This window comes from Sinocyclocheilus grahami, unplaced genomic scaffold (genome assembly GCF_001515645.1).
Source record: "Sinocyclocheilus grahami isolate Dianchi unplaced genomic scaffold, SAMN03320097.WGS_v1.1 scaffold1981.1, whole genome shotgun sequence".
NCBI classification, from domain to species: domain Eukaryota; kingdom Metazoa; phylum Chordata; class Actinopteri; order Cypriniformes; family Cyprinidae; genus Sinocyclocheilus; species Sinocyclocheilus grahami.
In genome coordinates this window covers 180,811-202,143 of record NW_015507160.1, presented here as the reverse complement: position 1 = coordinate 202,143, position 21,333 = coordinate 180,811, and the positions used below count along the sequence as shown (strand labels likewise).

General features: G+C 41.7%; 1 protein-coding gene and 1 long non-coding RNA gene across 2 annotated transcripts in view; both read left to right on the top strand.

Moving 5' to 3' along the window:
- Positions 1-455: 455 nt before the first annotated feature.
- LOC107573591 (uncharacterized) lies at positions 456-640 on the top strand. The gene is made up of 2 exons (XR_001607535.1): positions 456-517; positions 599-640. It is a non-coding gene; the product is annotated as an uncharacterized lncRNA (long non-coding RNA).
- A 2,442-nt stretch (positions 641-3,082) lies between these two features.
- Positions 3,083-21,333, top strand: part of LOC107573590 (protein unc-79 homolog) — a 41,402-nt gene continuing 23,151 nt past the window's right edge. Inside the window, exons 1-13 of the mRNA XM_016260018.1 lie at positions 3,083-3,195; positions 6,395-6,515; positions 8,170-8,483; positions 9,280-9,450; positions 9,626-9,721; positions 9,864-9,919; positions 10,000-10,129; positions 13,872-13,936; positions 14,696-14,784; positions 14,983-15,023; positions 15,436-15,464; positions 15,745-15,974; positions 18,124-18,171. Coding sequence (XP_016115504.1) covers positions 3,174-3,195; positions 6,395-6,515; positions 8,170-8,483; positions 9,280-9,450; positions 9,626-9,721; positions 9,864-9,919; positions 10,000-10,129; positions 13,872-13,936; positions 14,696-14,784; positions 14,983-15,023; positions 15,436-15,464; positions 15,745-15,974; positions 18,124-18,171 — 1,412 coding nt within the window. The 5' untranslated portion in view covers positions 3,083-3,173. The remainder of the gene's footprint in view (positions 3,196-6,394; positions 6,516-8,169; positions 8,484-9,279; positions 9,451-9,625; positions 9,722-9,863; positions 9,920-9,999; positions 10,130-13,871; positions 13,937-14,695; positions 14,785-14,982; positions 15,024-15,435; positions 15,465-15,744; positions 15,975-18,123; positions 18,172-21,333) is intronic.

Here is a 21,333-nt window from a genome sequence, read left to right as displayed (position 1 = left end):
TGTGTGTGTGTGTGTGTCTGTGTGTGTGTGTGTGAGAGTGAGTGAGAGTGTGTCTGTGTGTGTGTGTGTCCGTGTGTGTATGTGTGTGTGTGTGTCTGTGTCCGTGTGTGTGTCTGTGTGTGTGTCTGTGTCCGTGTCCGTGTCCGTGTCCGTGTGTGTGTGTGTGTGTGTCTGTGTGTGTGCGTGTGCGTGTCTGTGTGCATACAGAATTAAGTTTTTTGAAAATCTAAAAATGCAGAAAGTCTCCTGTGAGGGGTAGGTTTAGGGTTAGGGTTGGTGTAGGGCAATAGAATATACGGTCTGTACAGTATAAAAACCATTACACCTATGGAGAGTCCCCACAAGGATAGCTGACCAGACGTGTGTGTGTGTGTGTGTCTTTATTTTAAAGAGGATTTGTTGTAGAAGCACCTTTGGAATTAAAATGAAATGTGGACTGGTTTTCTTGTGTCTAGAGTACAACGACTTGAAACACGGGCTGCGTGAGTTTCTTCAACAATCTGCAAACCAGAGAAAGGTGAAGATGAGCAGCTGCTATGTCAGTCACTGAGAAGAATAAGAAGTGGACTCTGTTCTAATGGATGTAGTTTGTTTATAGGACGTGACTCCTGAGGCTTTCCATGAGTTTTTGGAGGAGTTGCAAACAAGAAAGAAGAGGCGGTTGAACTGAACCCATCTACATCACAGAGAGTATTATGGGACTGCACATCCTTTGGCTGGATCCACTTTAATAAAGTCTCAGAGCAAAAACACTGATGCTAGTGTGCAGACCTTTTAATTCTTTCATTATTATTGCTTTTAAATGAAGTGCTTTGGCTCAGAATCTCTAGTCTTCCTCCGTTAATTCTCAGTAGGGCTTGTAACTCGCCGTCAGTCCAGCCGATGAAGCACTTCTCCGTGTTTGATGCGATCAGGTTAGCAGTGCTGATGTAACAGCTCAACAGCACTGGGGTTTGTTCCACACTGTAGCTGTGTCCCAATTCAAAGACCGCATCCTTCGGAGGACGCTCCGAGTCTAGCCTTCCCATCAATGCTGCTGTCGCGGGGCAACGGTGCGAGAGAGACCTGCCATATATGTTATTACTTAATGAAAACCAAAATAACTGGAGCCTGAATTGTTTTAATCACCGAATTACACTTTAAATGTAAGACTTACTTTAATATTGTAATGACGTGAAAAAATACAAAATATAAAGCGATTAAATGTCGACTTATAGCTTACCAAAATGTGATTTTATGTTGTTTATTCTATTATTGATTATGTACATAAATGGGCCATGGTGAACATATTTAAACAGTTTTTCAACCCTGTTTAGTTTTATGCAGCTGAATATAAAGAGTTCACTTACACACGTCTACGGCAGCTGACACAGTTGCTAGGCAACAAGAAGTGTCCTCCGTAGGCTACACCGGTCCGAGTGCTTCGGAAGCAGCCTTGATATGCTTCGCAGTTGTAGCAACTTAGCAATAAACTTTATTCGTTTAACATTATTCCTTGAACATATTCAGAAGTAAAATGCAACATACAGTACACTGTAGTGCAGCTGTAATACTAATGCAAGACCATCATATATAGTTGTTTCTGCATAATACATAGACTACTTTTTCTCTTCATAGCTTAAGTACATTACAGTATGAAGGATAATACCTTTACTTAAGGTTTTAAATGCATGCATTTTTCCCTCAATGTGCTAATAGTAGTTACTGAAAGTATTTTAAGTAACTCATATTTCTTTCACCAGTTACTTTTTCATAGCGCTACACAATTAGTGCTTTCCTCATTTGCTTAAATCAGAGCAGAGCCCTGTACTGCAGGATAAAGCTGCACCTCTTATAAGTGTATTCGTTGGCAGCCACAGAACCATCACTTGCTATTTTGTTTGAATAAAAGTCCCGCGCTATGAATTCTGGGATAGGGTGGGCTATCCCATCTCGTGTATGCTTCATTTGCCGGAGAGACTGAGGACTGGGACACCGCGAGCTTGTGTGCTAGTGCTGGGGATTTTCACGAGCAGTTACATCGACACGCCAGAAGGTGGAGACAGTCTGCGTTTATGAGGCGATGAAACTGATTCATTGTAAAACACTGCTGCTACACTTGCTGAACCTCCTTCATCAGCATTCAGAATCTGCATGCTAGAACTATAAGCAGTGTTGGGAAGTAACTAGTTACACCTAACTAAATTACATTTACAAAATAAATGTCATTGTAATCAGTCACAGTTACTGAGAGTGTCATTAAATTACAGTAACTTATGATTACAAAGAGGGTTACATCTGAATATTTTTCAGAGCAGAGCCCTGTACTGCAGGATAAAGCTGCACCTCTTATAAGTGTATTCGTTGGCAGCCACAGAACCATCACTTGCTATTTTGTTTGAATAAAAGTCCCGCGCTATGAATTCTGGGATAGGGTGGGCTATCCCATCTCGTGTATGCTTCATTTGCCGGAGAGACTGAGGACTGGGACACCGCGAGCTTGTGTGCTAGTGCTGGGGATTTTCACGAGCAGTTACATCGACACGCCAGAAGGTGGAGACAGTCTGCGTTTATGAGGCGATGAAACTGATTCATTGTAAAACACTGCTGCTACACTTGCTGAACCTCCTTCATCAGCATTCAGAATCTGCATGCTAGAACTATAAGCAGTGTTGGGAAGTAACTAGTTACACCTAACTAAATTACATTTACAAAATAAATGTCATTGTAATCAGTCACAGTTACTGAGAGTGTCATTAAATTACAGTTACTTATGATTACAAAGAGGGTTACATCTGAATATTTTTCACACACACACACACACAGATTTAATTGATTTCTTATATATAATATACTCAGTATTATATACAGTATAAAGAAACCTCTTCTTCATCTGTTTATTTTAAAACCAATTGTTGGAGAAAATGAAAACAGAAAGGATTATTTTACAGAAGACGTATAAAGGCCGATCTGATCTGGTGTTCTAGCGCGTGTTGGGGATGGAGTCGATATTTAATCGATATTTATTTCCTGACTCGATGCGCATTTGCTGCGGAGTGCTGCACTGTGTGAACACGAGAGGTCTGTCTGCAACAGCGTTAGAGATGTGATCTCAGTGCAGATGCTGTGGCGCAGGGTTAGTGTGCTGCTCTGCTGTTTCTCAGTCGCTCTTTCAATCCTGGAGACCGTCTAACATGTCTACGAAGGCAGAGCAATGTGAGTATGACGACGCGTGCTGCTGTGTGATTTATGGAATATAACCGAGTACTGTGTGAATGAAGCTGTGTGCTCGAGGGAAGAGACACATCTGCGCGTAAAGAGATGCACACTGCACGATGTCAGAGCTTCACGATAACAGCCGACGGTGAGATCGTAGATTGAGATCATGTGTTGCAGAAGACAGAAGACAGAAGATGGGATGTATTCTTTTCAAGGTCGAATAGACAAGTCACCCCTGCAGAAAAGCAGAAGCTCGACCTGCATGAGTGTGATCATCTAATCACAGGAGCGCAGTGGTATTTGGGTAAATCAGGGAATGGTGGATGGTGTCTGTGATGGGGTCAGTGCTGTCTGTGCTCTTTGGTAGAGGGCGCCATTTGCTTTCTACCGTCGGTTTTACTGACCAGCAGACTGTCCACCTCAAAACACGCTTTCATGTAATTATAGCACATTATAAAATAACTGTGATCCTTTGCCTGATCATTCTTTGCGCTCTCCAGTGGCTGCTGAGCTCCAGACACCCGGTCCTCACAGGACACAGTGCCCAGCAGGCACAGAACGCTCCCCTAACCTCAGTCTTTGGAGCCAGTTTGGTGATTTTTTGGGAACCAGATACTAACGTTAAAGGAACGTCCTTTTTAGGTTATTTCTTTTGTAACCATAAAATAGCGAATGTTGCAGGGTGGTTATTATTAAATAACCTACAAATAGCTTATAAAGAACGTTCCCTAATGATTAGATTTAGGTTATTTTTTATAACACAGTAAAAATATCTTTCCACTGAAAACGTTCTAGTTTTTTGTGTAATGACCTATAATTCGTTTAATGCAGCATTTATCAAAATACAGAAAACGTTTTAAATTATAATATTAAGTCAGGGTTAAGCATAGAGTGATGACAGAAATCATAACTTCGTGGACTTGTTTCATCTTCATTTACTGCCCGCGCTTCTCCAGCACGTGCTTTCAAGTCAAGTCACCTTTATTTATATAGTGCTTAACAATACAGATCGTGTCAAAGCAACTGAACAGCATTAAATAGGAAAATAGTGCGTCAATAATGCAAAGTGACAATAGCAAACACACAATTTTCAGTTAAATGCAGTTCATCATTGAATTAAATGATGTCATCATCCAGCTCAGTTCAGTTTAAATAGTATCTGTGCAATCAAGTCGACGATATCGCTGGAAATGAAGTGTCCCCAACTAAGCAAGCCAGAGGAACCAAAACTCCATCGGTGACAGAATGGAGAAAAAACCTTGGGAGAAACCAGGCTCAGTCGGGGGCCAGTTCTCCTCTGACCAGACGAACCAGCAGTTCAGTTCCAGGCTGCAGCAAAGTCAGATTGTGCAGAGGACTTGTCTGGTTGCTGTGGTCTTGTCCCGGTGGCCGTCTGAGACAAGGTCTTTACAGGGGATCTGTATCTGGGGCTCATCTAGTTGTCCTGGTCTCCGCTGTCTTTCAGGGCTGTGGAGGTCCTCTCTAGGTGCTGATCCACCATCTGGTCTGAATACGTACTGGATCCGGGTGACACACGGAATTTAAAGATTAACGATCATTTCATTTTACTGGCTGACTGACTCGCTCGTTTATTGATCTATTTATTGAATGATTACTTAAAATGAATATAGTTATGAGAGTAAATATTATTTTGGAGGGATTTGACATGCTTAACTGAAGAGAACATGATGTTTTTGTTTACGGATCAAAAAAAGAACTTTCTGGGAACCAAAAACTGTTAGCTGGGTGTGCTGCGTGTTGAACACCACAATATCTGTGGTCAATAACACTGATCTAATGTAGGCCTAGTCTAAAAAATAAGACTTTATAACTGATTGTATGTCATGCTAAAATGTAGATGAGCATTTAGTCTATAATCTTAGCAGTCACTGAGGGTTTATACAGGTTTATGTAGGTCTGGCGAAACTGTGAAAACAGTCCGTCGTAAGATTACAAGATCCTGCAGCAACGCACTGTAAAAACTGCACATAATATAAAAGGTCAAATGGTAAAAAGAAATGTTCATAATATAAATAAAATTGTGAGCACATATAATGTAACTTTTTTGCATACTGTAATAGGTTGTGATTATGTTATGGACTCATTATGGTAACTTGTAATAACAAAAGCATAATTTATAACTGCATAATCTAATGAATTGCATACAATAAACAAAGCTAACAAAATACTTAAAACATTTTGTATTTCTTTACAATAGTCCATAATTTAATTTCTCTGTGCTCATTACTTAAGGAAAGCTATTTTTCTTTATGCAGAATTTTGACCTTTTTTAAGCATTTGAAATGACTAATAATCAAAAACATTCTGTTGCCTTTAACTCAGACTTTAGTTGTGAAAATCTGTCTTCTAAACCTGTCTTCATCATAGTAAGCTTAACTTACATTTGGGATTTGGGAAGACTCAGAATATATGGTCAATATGGACTACGGTTATGACATTAAACTGTCATAAGTGTGATAATCGTTGTCCAGGTTATGACACTTTTATGACCGTTTAATGTCGTTTTGGAGCTTGACAGACCCAGTCTCTGTTCACTCTCATTATATAGGAAACAGACATGCAGATATTCACACGGATTTTTAACAGAATGATTCTTTTGAGCTATTTGTTTCAATGAATTGGTTCATTGATTCAACTGTTGCCACAATCATGAAACAAACATTTTGTTGTTGTTTTTTCATTTATTCATTATATGCTACTCCAGATCCATAATTTTCCTTTATGAAGTGGTGAAGTCTGCTGCTGACAGCTCTGAGTTAGATCACTTCTCTCTTCCTCAGAAATGTCTGATGTTATTTTATTTTCTCATTGTAAGACATGATGAGAGTTAAAAATAGACGCAACACATGGTTACCCAGCATGAGAAATAAGAGAAGTGGGTTCCAGGAGTCATTGTGATCCGGCCGTCCAAACACGCTGTTCTGTGACACATCTGAGCTCCAGCGGTTCGGTCACTGCGTTCATTTGTCCATCTGACAATCCAGACTGTCTGGTGTGGAAAACTCACTCGAAATGAGAGCAAGTTAGAAAACCTGTCTCGTTTCAGCTGTAATGTCAGTTTCAGAGAGATGATCATTTACTGATTTCTTCATCAAACAGCACACAGCAGCAGCAGCAGTGGATTGTTGAATATTCTGAAATGTTAATTATGTCACTTTGCTCTTTATTTGTTTAGTTGGCTCTAAGATTCGATACTTGCAAGAGTATCACAACCGTGTGCTTCACAATATTTACCCAGTGCCATCGGGAACAGACATTGCAAACACTCTGAAATACTTTTCCCAGACGCTGCTCAGGTAAGTGCACTACACTGGAAATAGGTGATACACTGCTAATGTTGCATTCTAATGATAGGCAGGCCTAGTTTCATTATTACAAAGCAGATAAATATAGCATCTATCTAAATCTGAGAATTTCAACAGCCACCAAGACATTAGAGCTCTGTATTATAATCAGATATATGCAGTAACATCATGCATGCCAAAAGTACACATTTTGAATAAATTCAGGGAAGTCCTGATTTGAATATTGTTTTTGTTTGTCTTTTAAATGTCAGTAGCTTTATGAAATACAGTTGACTTATAGTTAGACTCATGAGTTCATGTTATGTGTAAGAGCTCTTCTTCATGTTCACGTGTCAACAGAAACAGTTTAATAAAGGTGCATGCGCTCAAAACATGCTTGAAGAAGAAATTTTAGCGTCTGAGAGCAGTATGTAGTTGTGTGCTTTTGTTATTCCTGTTATGTTTATGTTTACTGTATCAGTGTTTGTGTGTTAAAGGGTCCTTTTGTCATTAAGAGTTGATAGCGATATTGTACTGATAATGATAATGTACTGCCAGTGATATGAAATACTGGATTTCCATAGTGTTCAGTGGGTTTGAAATGTTTAGTTTAGTTAGAAATATAGTTTTTCTTGTCGAGAACGCTGTTCATGTAGCATTCTGCAGCTGAACCACCTCTCATTCCCAGCCAAACAGGGCTGACATGTGTAGCTTTGATAAGAGACAGTGTGAGAAATACTACACCATCCTGTTGTATGTAACGCACATCCAACTATGTTCTCCCTCCAAGACCATCACAGACCAAATTACTGCTGAGGTAGAAGTTGACAGGGGACAGCAGACACAAGCGCCCTCCACATCCCTCCACGAACATGAGGCATTGCTTTCGAAACCAGTGTATTCCTTTTCCATTACAGATTTCCCCAGCCGTAGACTAGTGACATTTCTGTTAGAACTGAAATCCATATGCCTGTCGAACCATTATTTCTCTTCCCCTAAATGATACTGAGGCAGTATCATAATGTATTTACATACAGACATTCTTTTTGACGGTGCAATAAACATGTGTTGTGACCAGGGAGCTTTTAGTCTAACCTCACATACATGTTTATTACTGGCTGAAGCATGTTTCTGAAGTGTCATCTCTGTATCGTCCTCAAAACGAATTATTTTGAGATTGCTCTCATCTCTGACAGCCCCTCCATTGCTCAATATTTCCCATGTGGCTCTTTAGCCTCCTGATCGGCCCGTGCCGCCCGTCCTCCGGGGATTGGCCGCTCGGAGGGCGCGGCGCGTGCGCCTCAAAGCTCGTTCCTCTGGCGAAGTACGGGGCTGCCACTGAAAACATGCCATTTTTTATATTTTTGCTCCTTGTCACCAGATACGCATGAGATGCAGTGATCGTCACGTGCTTCGCAAGCGCAAGCCTCCTTGATTTCGATCCAAACCAAAAGCCAGCTTTTCAAATGCATAGATGATGATGGCACATCTAAAGCAAATTCCAAAGTCTGTGGAGACACTGCATCCTATGTGGGGAATATCTGGGTTTGGTTCTTTTCTACTTACGCTGTCTCTGTAGAGCCATTTCAATGTAATGTGCTGTTTCTTTGTGTCTTTGTTGTCTCTTTTTTTCCCCTGTTCCCCCCCCACCCCTCCCTCGGAGCAGCATCCTGTCCCGTACAGGCAGAAAGGAGAGCCAGGAAGCTTCCAATTTGGCCGTGCCCATGACCATGTGTCTTTTTCCTGTGCCATTCCCACTCACCCCATCTCTAAGACCACAAGTCAGTTCCATCAACCCTACAGTTACTCGATCCCTCCTTTACAGCGTTCTGCGGGACGCCCCGGCCGACCGGGGTGGTGCCACCCAGCAGAGTCGGGAGGTTCAGATCTCAGATTACCCCTCACTGGACTATCAGGGGCTCTATGCCACCCTCGTCACCTTGCTTGACCTGGTGCCCCTGCTGCAGCACGGTCAGCACGGTGAGTCCTGCGCCACCTCACTCCCGGAGACACATTTCTGAGTGTATCAGAGGAGAGAGAAAATCACACTGATTGTAAAGTACGTTGCTCAAAATAAGAATTATTGCTAGATGGACGTTGATTTCCAGCCAAACAAATTCGCTCAGTCTTCTACGAATCAGTTCCAGTATGGCGCACTTGCCGTTGGTGCCTGACGTTCACCCAGAAATCATTCTGTCATCTTTTACTCACCTTCATGTTGTTTTTCAGCTGTGGAACATAAAAAAAGATATTCTAAGAAATGTCTCAGAAAAGTCAGTTGATGTCTTCTGGTTTGGAAGCACATGAGGAGAGTAAATACTGACAGAATGACCATTTTTTGGTGAACTCTGATCTCTTTGAGATCCTCTGTGTGTTTCTCATGAAATGAAAATAATCTAAAATAGAGAATATTGCTGCTGCTTAGCCAATATTTGACCATTTTGAGATATCGGCAGGAATCGCTCATTCCGTCTAGTGGCCGTTATCAATAAAAAGTGCTCTTTTCCTGACAGCTGTCAGCCAGCTTTATTTCTCCTATCTGCTGGCAGCTAAATAAACTATGCTTTCGTGTCATTCACCATAAAGAGCTTTGACTGGATAACAACGTTATCAATGTAGAGTAACATATAGTATGCTAGTATTTCATTATGTAGGATGCATTCTGAAGAAAACGCAAAGCTTTAAATGTCATTGAACTGTTCAGAGATGAGTTGGTAAAGCTGCATAAATCTCTAGAGGACATGGTGCTCATCTCGTTCATCTGCTTGACTTTCAGATCTGGGACAGGCCATATTTTACACCACAACATGCCTTCTGCCTTTCCTTAGTGATGATATTCTCAGCACTTTACCCTACACCATGATCTCCACTTTAGCCACCTTCCCTCCTTTCCTGCACAAAGACATCATAGAGTACCTGAGCACATCCTTCCTGCCCATGGCCATTTGTGAGTATACTAACTATTTATGTGACTATGAGAGATGTTTCTTCAAAGTAACCTCTCGAAGTATTCCAGCAACCACTTTGTGCTTCCAGTAGAGCACACTGCTGATTTGATTATAAATGCAACATTATGTGACAATCGTGCACTATGAAGCAAGAAAATTATTTTTGTGTTGCAGTGGGTTCGACTCGAAGAGAGGGTGGCATTCCAGCATATGTCAATCTGTCTGCCTCCTCCATGCTGATGATCGCCATGCAGTACACTTCAAATCCAGGTACATACACATTTATCAGGCTGCAAGAAAGTTACTTCTATAGTCAGTCACTGATTGTTATTTGCAGAAGACTCTAGCATAGTGTAGCTTTTTCAGTACAGTGTGGATTATGGGCTCTAAATGTTTCTCTGGTTGTCTTTAGTGTACCACTGTCAGCTTTTGGAGTGTCTCATGAAATATAAGCAGGAAGTATGGAAGGTATGCTTCAGTTCTTCATGTCTTTTTGGAGATTTTTCCAAAAGCACCTATCACTTACACTGATCACTACGATTTTAAAGGATCTTCTGTACGTCATATCCTATGGCCCGTCCCAAGTCAAACCTCCAGCTGTTCAAATGCTCTTCCATTACTGGCCCAACCTGAAGCCTCCTGGTGCCATCAGTGAGTACAGAGGCCTGCAGTACACAGGTGAGATGTTTGATTAATTTCTCCAAACCACTGCTTTCAAATGGTTGGTTTCAATGAACAAGGTCAAAGCAGTAACATCAACACGTATTTCTGACATCTCAGCATTGTGGTTTACATGCTCAAACACATTTGGAAAAAGTCATATGTAGGCATGTACCTGTACTGTGAATTATGCTTTCAGTTATATTAATTTGGGTTTTTTATTGTCATCAATGTTTCATTCAGTAAATGTGTGACAGGCTAGTATTGATTAGGTCTAAATTAGGTGTTACTATTTTACAAATAGATTAGGAACATCTCGAGTTACTTGTCTTTAATCTTGTTCCCTGAAAAAGGGGAAGCACCTTCAGGTTAGACCTTTGTCTGAAGAGACGACTAGACATGCCCACAGTGCGGCAATTAGGTTCAGCATTTTGTTCCCACTTTTTCAGGGAACAGGGTTACAGTCAAGTAACCTGAGATGTTCCCTATCAAAAGTTACACTTGATGCTACATTTCATAACACTAATGGGAACGAGAATACCAACTCTGGCACACTGGAAAGTGTCTGAACCCCTCAAGGTTGTGTACTGTAGAGTGTGCACACAAACATTGGAGAGGTCACAGACATGTCCTTGGGATGTTGACTCAAGTACATGCGAGCCCGGAGTAGCATGAACATCTAAACTATAGAACCTGATGAACGTGTGCGGGGAGGACCAGACTGCTGCATCACATACTTGCTGCAAGGGGGCACCTCTTGCCAAAGTCTTGGAGTGTGCAAATCCTCTTAGTAGAATGGGCCCTTACTCCTGGAGGTGAAGATTGACCATGCGCCTCAAAAGCTAGGGCAATAGCATCTTTAACCCAGTATGACATTGTTTGCCTAGTGGCATCCATCCCCTAGTTACGGCTCCCATAGCATATGAAAAGATGCTCTGACCTAAGCCACTGGCTGGTGCAGTGGACATAAATCTGAAGGGCATGGACTGGACACAGTAAGTGAAGTCTTTCCTGATCTAGTGTAATGAATAGCAGAGCACAGAATGCTTCAAGAATGACTGGATGCATGGTCGAGAATGGAACTTCAGGAAGATAATCAGAGCGTGGGTGCAAAATAGTCCAGGGGCAAAATTTAAGCAGGATGACGAAAATCCCCAATTCTCTTTAGATAAGTAATTGCCATGAGAAAAACCATCTTTACAGTCAGACGCTTGACAGTCGCTGACTCTAGTTGTTCAAAAGTCAAACCAGAACCTCAAGCTCTACACCACAAGTCCCACAAAGGAACTATCACTCTGCTGGGTGGCCTCAACCACTTCACAATTGCTTTACAAATGAAGTGAGCGACTAGAGGGTGATTTCCTACAGGGTCCCCATCAATCAGATCATGGCAAGCAGAAATGGCAGCCACAAAGGCTCTGAGAGTAGCAGGACATGCACCTGCAGGCAGTCTTGCAGGAATTCCAGCACTGAAACAACTTGGGAGTGGACTGGGTCTGCACAGTGGATCTTTCAAAAACACACCATTTGAAGGCATAACTTCTTCTAGTGAAGGGAGCCTTAGCACTTAGAATAGTTTCCACTGCACCAGCTAAAAGAACAGAATCTCTTAGTTGGTTTCAATGCTCGGGCCAGGGATGAAATATTGTCCCCTGTGCCTGAGATAAAAGGTATCTCCTGATCAGAATCGCCCACTGCCATCAAGGAGGGATATTAGTTTTGAGAGCCAAACTCTGGTCGACCAAGAGGCAAGACCCTTGTTGACTGACCTTGGCCTGGACTCCCAGGGGCAGGGCAAAGACACAGTCTGGGTACATATGGGCCATCCCACCCAGATCCAAGGGATCTGGAGGAGTTAGAGAGAAGTAGAGGGGACATTGTGCTGTCTCCTGCCAGGCAAAGAGGTCCACCTCTGCTTCTTAAACTTTTCCCAAATTTGTTTGACTACTTCGGGGTGAAGTTTCTATTCCCTGTGTGCCACAGCCTGTCTGGATAGCAAGTCTGCTCCCACATTGATATGCCCTGGAATGTAAATCGCCCTGAGGTACAGGAATTTGTCTTGAGCCCAAAACAGAAGCTGCTGCGTTAACCTGTTCAGGTGGCACAAACGCAGTAGACTACTGCAGTATTGTCCGCCTGCACTAGGAAATGATAGCCCTTTAACTGCTGGAGGAATTATTTCAGGGTCAGATATACAGCCATCATTTCCAAGCAACTGGTTTGCAAATCAAGACATCTCCAGATCCTTTTGGCTGAATGGTCATCTAAGACTGCACACCAGCCAGTGCAAGAAGCGTCTGTCATTAATGTCTTGCAACGACAACACGCACCTAGAGTGGGACCCAAGGTATGAAACCGGGGTCTGAACCACATAGAAAGGGTACGAAGTGTGTAGCGTGTAACCCTTATCTGCCCCTGGGGATTGGCCCTGGATGAAATCCTGTGGCTCTGAGCCACAACTGAAATGATCTCATATGCACAAGGCCCAAATTTATCACAGTGGATGCAGCTGCCATGAGACCTAGAAAAGTAACCTTTCCTGACCTAGCCTGATGTATTTCAGTGTGTTTAAAATAGATTCAACATGTGCAGGAGACAACTTTGCCTGGATTGTGATCGAATTAAATACGTTGTCTTCTGGGCAGGAGAGAGAATGTTTTACTTGGCATTGAGCCTCAACCCCAGAGACTTCAGATAAGCGAAGATGACATCCCAGTGTCGAAGTGCAAGCTCTTGAGACTGAGCCAGTTGCCAGAATCAGCCAGTCGTCTATGTAATTTAAAATACGGATGCCTTGGAGTTGCAAAGGAGCCAGTGCTGCCTCCATATATTTCATTTATATGCGAGGTGATAAGGATAGCTCAAACAGAAAAGCTACTGGTAAGCTTCACCCCCAAAAGTGAACCTCAGCAACTTCCTGTGTTCTGGCAAAATTTCTATATCAAAATATGTGTCCTTGAGATCGATTGTCACGAACCAATCCCAGGATTGGATTTGAGATACAATCATTTTGATTGTTAGCATTTTGAACTTGTATGTTCTGAAAAAGAGGTTCAAATGGCAATCTAAAATTGGATGCAACCACCCATCTTTCTTGGGAACCAAAAAGTGCAGACTGTAATAGCCCGACTCTCTGACTGGGAGGGTAACATGTTCTATGGCCCCTTTGTCCAGCAGAGTTTGCAACTTGTGTCTTGTGTTCACAGTAGTGGAGACCATGCTGCTACAACGTGGAGCATTGTATGCAAAGTGTATCCTTTATCCTCTTTCTACAGTCTTTATGACCCAAGGAGAGATATTTGGCAGTAGTTTCCATGCTGCCAACTTCTCTGAAAGGGACACTAGTTTTGACTGTTTGTTTTGCTGGGGGGATGTTAAATGTTTGGTGATCTGAAACATTTGCTGAAAGCATGTAACATTTTGCTGGAGATCATACTTTGAACACTGGTGGTGGTCGGAGATTGGACACTGATCCCCTGAGGGTGCCAGGAAAGAGCTCTTTTCTACAAATGATTGTAGAAGCAGACAAATTGTCGGACGCGTTCGAGAGAGGTTCACTGATTGACTGACAGTTTTGACTGGAGATGCAACTGTCCAATCTGATTCAGTCTGATTTGGTGAACCGGTTGAAAGATTCACAGAAAAAAACTGTTCAAAATAACAATATGCATACAGACTGGAAATCACTGCTCAGTGGCTTGAGACAGACCTTCTCCTGAAATGTACACATTATTTGTCTGTTTTGTTCTTTATATCCCAGCCTGGAACCCCATTCACTGCCAACACCTCGAGTGTCACAACTCTATTAATAAGCCAGCGGTGAAGGTACTGTAACTCTTTACCTCTTAGATTCTTTAATGTAGGTTTTGTATTTTTATTTGCTTTGTAGTCTAGTCAAAAATGTTGTGGATTTTGTTGGATTGTGGGATTTTTTTAGGGAGCAAACATTTCAGTGCACTGCAAGGATTTTGTGATTGAGACAAGAACTTCAAAATAAAAACATGCAAATGCCCAGAATCATTTAAAAAATATTCCCCAGGTACTGATTCATTGTTTTTATCCCTGCAAATATTTGCTCTGTGTAATAAAACATAGAAACAGAGCAGGAAGAGACATGCTGTAACTCAATTACCAGGAGCTCATGAGGAACTGATGACCTTGTTACCGCTCTAGTCAAACACTGAGACACTGAGACCAGTGCATGCACTATATGGTGTTTATTTTAGATGTTAAAAACCAACCGTTTAATGTCAGATCTGGTAAGCTGTCAGAGAGTTAAAATAATTATTATGATTATTATGAAACCCGAAATGATGGTTTGCCCTGAGATGCCTATAATAATACTGTGATACTTATGGTCATTGGTCACTTGACTCAAGCAATATCTCATTTACACAACACTAAAACTGAGAAAAAGATAAAAGATTGACTAAATGAAATAGTTATGCAAAATACCCTTAAAAACAGCTCTTGTTGTATTTGTAGTTTAATACATTGTCCATTATTAGCAATAAGACACATTTAGAGGGTGTTTGAGGGTCCAGTGGTTGTGTGATTGTGACTGTGTCTCCGTGCTGCTTTCAGATGTGTATTGATCCAACACTCTCGGTCGCGCTGGGTGACAAACCTCCACCGTTATACATCTGTGAGGAGTGCAGCCAGAGGATGGCTGGGTAAGCTGTATTATTTCAGCATGCAGTTCATTGTGTGTCTGCTGCATTACTGCGGTGAATATCCAGATTCATCTGCTCAGCCTTCAACTGTCAATCTCATCTTAAAGGGGTCATGACAACCTGTTAATAAAATCCATTTATAATCTATAATTGCGTTTAATGAGGAAAGCCCACAATTTTATTGTGTTTCTTTCACAGCGATCATGCTGAGTGGCTCGTTGATGTGCTTTTACCACAAGGTCAGTGACACGTCCTCATTTTAGTACTAAAACTACACACACTCATGTATTTACTTAAAGGAATAGTTCACCCAAAAATGATCATTCTGTCATCCTTCACAATAAGCTTTAATTTGATATGATTAGTTAGTGCATTAGGTATTATGAACTATCAATCAACGACTTTTTACAGCATTTATTAATCTAGATTAATGCTATAATATAAATGAATTATTGTTGTTTCATATTTGTTCATAAAGGTAAATTTATGCTTGAAATGCTAGAATGATTTAGTATATATAGAAAATAACATTACCCCAGTTGAATAAATGCTGTAAAAGGGCAGTTCATTGTTAGTTCATAGTAAAGCTAACATGTTATCTTATTCATGTCTTGTAGTATAACAATAACCCTCATGATTTCATCCTAACAGCTGAGATTTCTGCTATATGTCAGAAGAAGGTAAGCCTGGTGCGAGGGAATATGCTTGTGTTGTCCTGTGTGTGTGTGTGTTTGGTCACGTGTGTCCATGTCATCATTTTTAATACATCCATTATCAGCTCATCTGTGAACTAGAGCTGGTTTCTGTCTCCTGCTCCGCTCTTTCCCCTGCAGCCCATCAGATTAAAATATCCACTCTGCCATTGTTACTGAGTTTCTGAAGTGAGTGCAAAAAACATTACAGGGAGCAAACGCTCCGTCCCACTCACATTACGCGTGTTTGTGTCTCTCTCCATCACAGAACTGCAGCTCTCACGTCAGGCGCGCCGTCGTCACCTGCTTCTCAGCGGGATGCTGCGGTCGCCACGGCAACCGGCCTGTGCGCTACTGCAAGCGTTGTCATGTCAACCACCACAGCAGCGAGGTGGGGGCATCAGCGGAGACGCATCTGTACCAGACGTCTCCTCCGCCCATCAACACGCGCGAGTGCGGCGCGGAGGAGCTGGTGTGCACCGTGGAGGCGGTCATCAGGTGCAGACAAACACACTCAGTACCTGCTCTCTTCATAAAGAGAAAACCACCAGGTCTAAAGACTGCAGTAAAAATACTCTTGACAAACAGTTTTTAGTTTACTTGAATGTGAATAAGGCACATTAGATATAAAATACTAATACACTGGCAGCCAAAAGTTTGGAATAAAGATTTTTAATTGTCTTTTATTCTCACTAAAGCTGCATTTATCTGAACTGAAATACAGTAAAAACAGTAATATTGCGAATAATTATTTAAAGGGTTAGTTCACCCAAAAATGAAAATTATCCTGTTATTTACTCACCCTCAAGCCATCCTAGGTGTATATGACTTTCTTCTTTCAGACGAATCCAATCAGAGTTATATTAAAATTGTCCTGGCACTTCTAAGCGCTATCATTGCAGTGGGTGGGTGTTTCTCTTTAACAGTCCAAAACACGTTAAATAAAGCGCGCGCATCCGTAATAAAATGTGCCTCACACGGCTCCGGGGCATGAATAAAGGCCTCCTGTAGCGAATCCCTTCGTTTTTGTAAGACAAATATCCATATTTCAAACATAATAAACACTTTTCTATCACTTTCGCGATCTGTCATATGCAGAAGCAGGCGGATGACGTAGGACGTCGGCGTTGCGTGATTAGTGACTTCTTTTTTTTAACGGCGGTTGACATCCATCTTATTGGTGCATTACCTCCCCCTTCTGTTCCGGAGTGTGGATCAGTAAGTAAGTTCACAATATATTTCTACTTTAAATTAGGGATAGAGGGGGAAGAGGGGGGAAAAAACAACCTTCCAAAAAAAACAATAATTACCCTTCCTTACCATCATATCCTATAATAAAGCCCAGTTCCCTTAAAAAAAACGAATAGTTCTCTCACCTGTGCTCTATCACTCATACCTAGGGTTGTTTTTAAAGTAAGTTTCTGCACCCCTACCTCCTTCAGATTAGTTTCCATTATCTCTCTCTGCCTCTGGTATCTCCTACAGTGTAGAATTACATGCTCCACTGATTCCTCTTCCTGACACTCCTCACACAGACCCGTCTGATGTTTCCCTACCATTTCTAATGTTTTATTTAGATCACAATGTCCCAGCCTTAATCTTGTTAATACAATTTCCTCTTTCCTGTTTCCAGTGTGATTAGTGACGAACACGGAGAGAGAACAAAACAAAACGCCAGTCATGAATTAGAAGTACAAACCGAGGATTTGTAAAGAAAAATGTCGGAGGATTTCAATATAAGCTAAGAGGAGACTGGTTTTCCTTTGCTTCCTTTGCTCCTGTAAACAAACTCACAAGCAACAGAAGTGAGAGAAAAGTGTTTATTATATTTGAAATGTGGATATTTTTCTTACAAAACCGCATTAAATCACTACAGGAGGCCTTTATTCATGCCCGGAGCCGTGTGAGGCACATTTTATTACGGATGCGCGTGCTTTATTTAACGTGTTTTGGACTGTTAAAGAGAAACACCCACCCACTGCAATGATAGCGCTTAGAAGTGCCAGGACAATTTTAATATAACTCTGATTGGATTCGTCTGAAAGAAGAAAGTCATATACACCTAGGATGGCTTGAGGGTGAGTAAATAGGCTACTTTTCATTTTTGGGTGAACTAACCCTTCAAAGGGGTCATATGATGCGATTTCAAGCTTTCCTTTCTCTTTGGAGTGTTACAAGCTCTTGGTGCATCCGACGTGTGCTTGTGGTGTTAATAACAATGCACTGGGTCAGCTGGCCAATCAGAGCAGACTGCGCTTGTCAAAGGAGGGGCTTTGTTGAAAACGAAGCGTTTGAGAGAAGCGGGGCATAGAGGACCTACAATAATGTACAGTATTTGAAAAATGTCAAGTATGTAAAGCATGTCAACATATTCTGTTACACCAAATACACAAAATAGCGTCATATGACCCCTTTAAGTTTAAAATAGATGTTTTCTATGTGAAAATATTATAATAATTTATCTATTCATTTATTTTCAAAGCTGAATTTTCAGCATCATTACTCCAGTCTTCAGTGTCACAAGATCCTTCAGAAATCATTCTAATATTCTGATTCACTCTTTTGGCATGGCTCAGTTTGAAAAACATATGTTAATATGAAACGAGCATTAATCAGTGTAATGTGATGTCACTGTCGCCCGCCGCAGTCTGCTGAAAGAGGCTGAGATCCACGCGGAGCTGCGGGAGTTTGATTGGTTTTGCATTTAAATAATTTCTGTGCGTATTATTTCTCTCCAAACCGGCTCTCTTTGTGTGTGTCGCTGAGTTTACGCGTTGAAATGAGGAAACTCCTACCGTTTATAAGGAGCATTTGAAAAAGCAACACATGCCAAACATCTTCCCTTCTAATGATTTGTAACGAGAAGCATTTCTGAACCTGTTGTCCAACAAAAGTGAACATTATAACATACTCCTCTGTCAGGGTTCAGGTGTAGGGATGAGACGAGGACTCAATTCCAAGAAGAGTTGGGCTTTTTATTAATAATCGAATGAAAACAAACAAAAACTACACCATAGCGGAAACAGACTGGCAACTTGACTGGCTGGCAGGACAAGAACAGGCTGGAAGCAGGCAAGAACAAGACGGGAACATTCAACAACAAACTGGCATAGGACTGCAAACGCAAGGAGAATAAATGGGGAGCAAATGAGGAGGGTAACGAGGGACAACAGGTGGGGCAAATGAACCAATGAACAGGTAACAAGGTGGGCAGGGTTAGACAATAGACATGAGAGCACATGGCACATGGACACAAACAAGAAAAAGCCATATGCTCATACAAAACAAAAACACAAGCACATGACCAGCAAAACAATCACAAGCCATGTGCTTGAACAAAACAAAACAAGCAGCCAAAGAGAATACTCATAAGCGGCGGGTTCACACAAAACATGACAACATGAAAGCACGCAGCCGATAAAAACAGAAATTGCATGCAACAAAATAAGACGACGAGAAAGCACACAGCCGAACACGAACCATGTGGTAAACAAAACAAAACAAAACGCATGCGGACAGAAGAGTGATCTCGAGACTGCACGCTCCCTCAGCAAAACAGAACATGGAGCGCGAGTGTCCGAACCCCGACACCAAACCGAAACTGAACAAGACATAAGTGCAGGGATCCGAACACCACGCTCCAATATGAAACAAGGGAACAGGGCACGCAGACGAGAGACCGCACGCTCACACAAGGACAAGACAACACAGGAGTCCAGGGCTCTGTCACAACACAAACTCTGACACTCCACATCAGACGAATGCTAGAAATAACCTCCTTTTGTGATCTGATGTGCTGTAACCGTCCCGCTGAGCACTCCCAGAAGGGCAAATTACAATTACATTTATAAGGGAGGACTCCACTGACTATTTTTGGTTTAACCAGACCCAGTAACACACAAACCAAGAAGCTGACCACAAAAATACCCTCAAAAAGTCTTTATTTAAGAAATACCACAAAAAAGCCTCATAAAGACACAAACAACAAGTAAGCAAAAGGTCTGTTGCATGAATGTTCTCCTTTGCTTTCAGAATCAGTCCACAAAAATATCCTCAAAAAGTGTTTACATAAGAAATACCAGAAATAAAACCTCATAAAGACACAAACAACAAGTAAGCAAAAGGTCTGTTGCATGAATGTTCTCCTTTGCTTTCAGTATCAGTAAAGAATTACTAAAGAAAAGAGCTTATCTGTTCATTGTCCATTAAGTAGTGCTTTATCCTAGAAAGTCTTTGTCCCTCAGTGAAGATGATGACGATGAGTTGTTAAATTAGTGAGGAGCAAACATCCCAGAATATTTCCTTTCTAGAATGAGCTCCAATTAGCTTTGTTTGAAGATTCCCAGGCGCTACATTAGGGTGCGTTGCAATGACTTTATCCTTATAACACTCCATCATCATCAATCAGTGGAACCAGTCAAACCACCGTTGTTATTGGCATGGGTCACCCCAAATCCCAAATGATAAGCGGAGTAGCATAAGCATTGTAGAATGTCTCATAAATAGGTATTTAGGATGATCAGTTTTGTAGAGGAAGGTAAGAAAAAAGTCCTTCTATATGGAAACATACAAACTAACATTAGCACCAAACACAGTCACATTTAAATAACCCAAATAGGACAAACATTAACCACCAATTACAAGATAAATGCAATGTTAACCACACAAAATGAACAACAAACCACTTACTTGGTTGAGCTTAAAACAATGTTTTCCCAAGCCGGACTCTACACATGAGGTTAGCACAAGAGGAAGCCATGCTTCTCTCCAACCAAACATACGTTTACTCTGCTTTTCCTGACTTTTATCCCAGAGGATCAGTACTCTAGAGAACCCTCTGGAACATGGAAAAGGTTCTACAGTTAGAAAAACCACAGTAACTGCACTGTGGGCGGTTACAGTGCTTCTTATCACAGAATGATGCAGAAATATATTTTTACTGTGCTAAAATATATATAGGCTGTGTCAGTTAGCAGTGCATTATAAATGTTAAATGCCAAGGTGGTTTTAAGAACACAGATAAACAATACATTGTCGCAGTCAAGTGTTTATTGTCTTAAGCCGGGCATACACTGCGATTTTCATCCGATTTTGAGCTGAATTCTGACTTCTGACGAATTCGGGCTGAATTTCAGCTTTGTTGTGCGTCGTTGGTCGAGCAGTGTTTGTGAGGTGTACAGGGGAAACGAGAAGCGATAAGTCTCTCCTGACGGGCAATCGGACGGTTGGATGAATTTCTGACATGTCGCCCCTCGTGGGGGAATCACACAGTTGAAGCAGAGCTACAAACCGACTGCCCTGAACTCAGTGCTTTTTCCCTCTCTACGCCTGTGCGAAAATATAACTTTATTACTGTAGGCTAACAAAGGTCTTATTTTGATGACTGATTATTACAGTGTTCGGACATAGGCTACTTTAGACAGAATTTTATTATAGGCCTATTCATTGTGTAGTATATCTAAATGTTTTAATGTGAGGATCCTGTTCGTGGACTTTAGCTCGGCCTTTAACACGATCATCCCAAACCTCCTCCTGCCCAAACTAACTCAGCTCTCCGTGCCCACCTCAGTCTGTCAGTGGATCAACAGCTTCCTGACAGACAGACAGCAGCTAGTGAGGCTGGGAAAATACACATCCAGCACCCGTACGATCAGCACTGGAGCTCCTCAGGGCTGTGTTCTCTCTCCACTGCTCTTCTCCCTCTACACCAACGACTGCACATCTAAAGACCCCTCTGTCAAGCTCCTGAAGTTTGCAGACGACACCACACTCATCGGCCTCATTCAGGACGGTGATGAGTCTGCTTACAGACAGGAGGTCGAGCAGCTGGCTGTCTGGTGCAGTCTCAACAACCTGG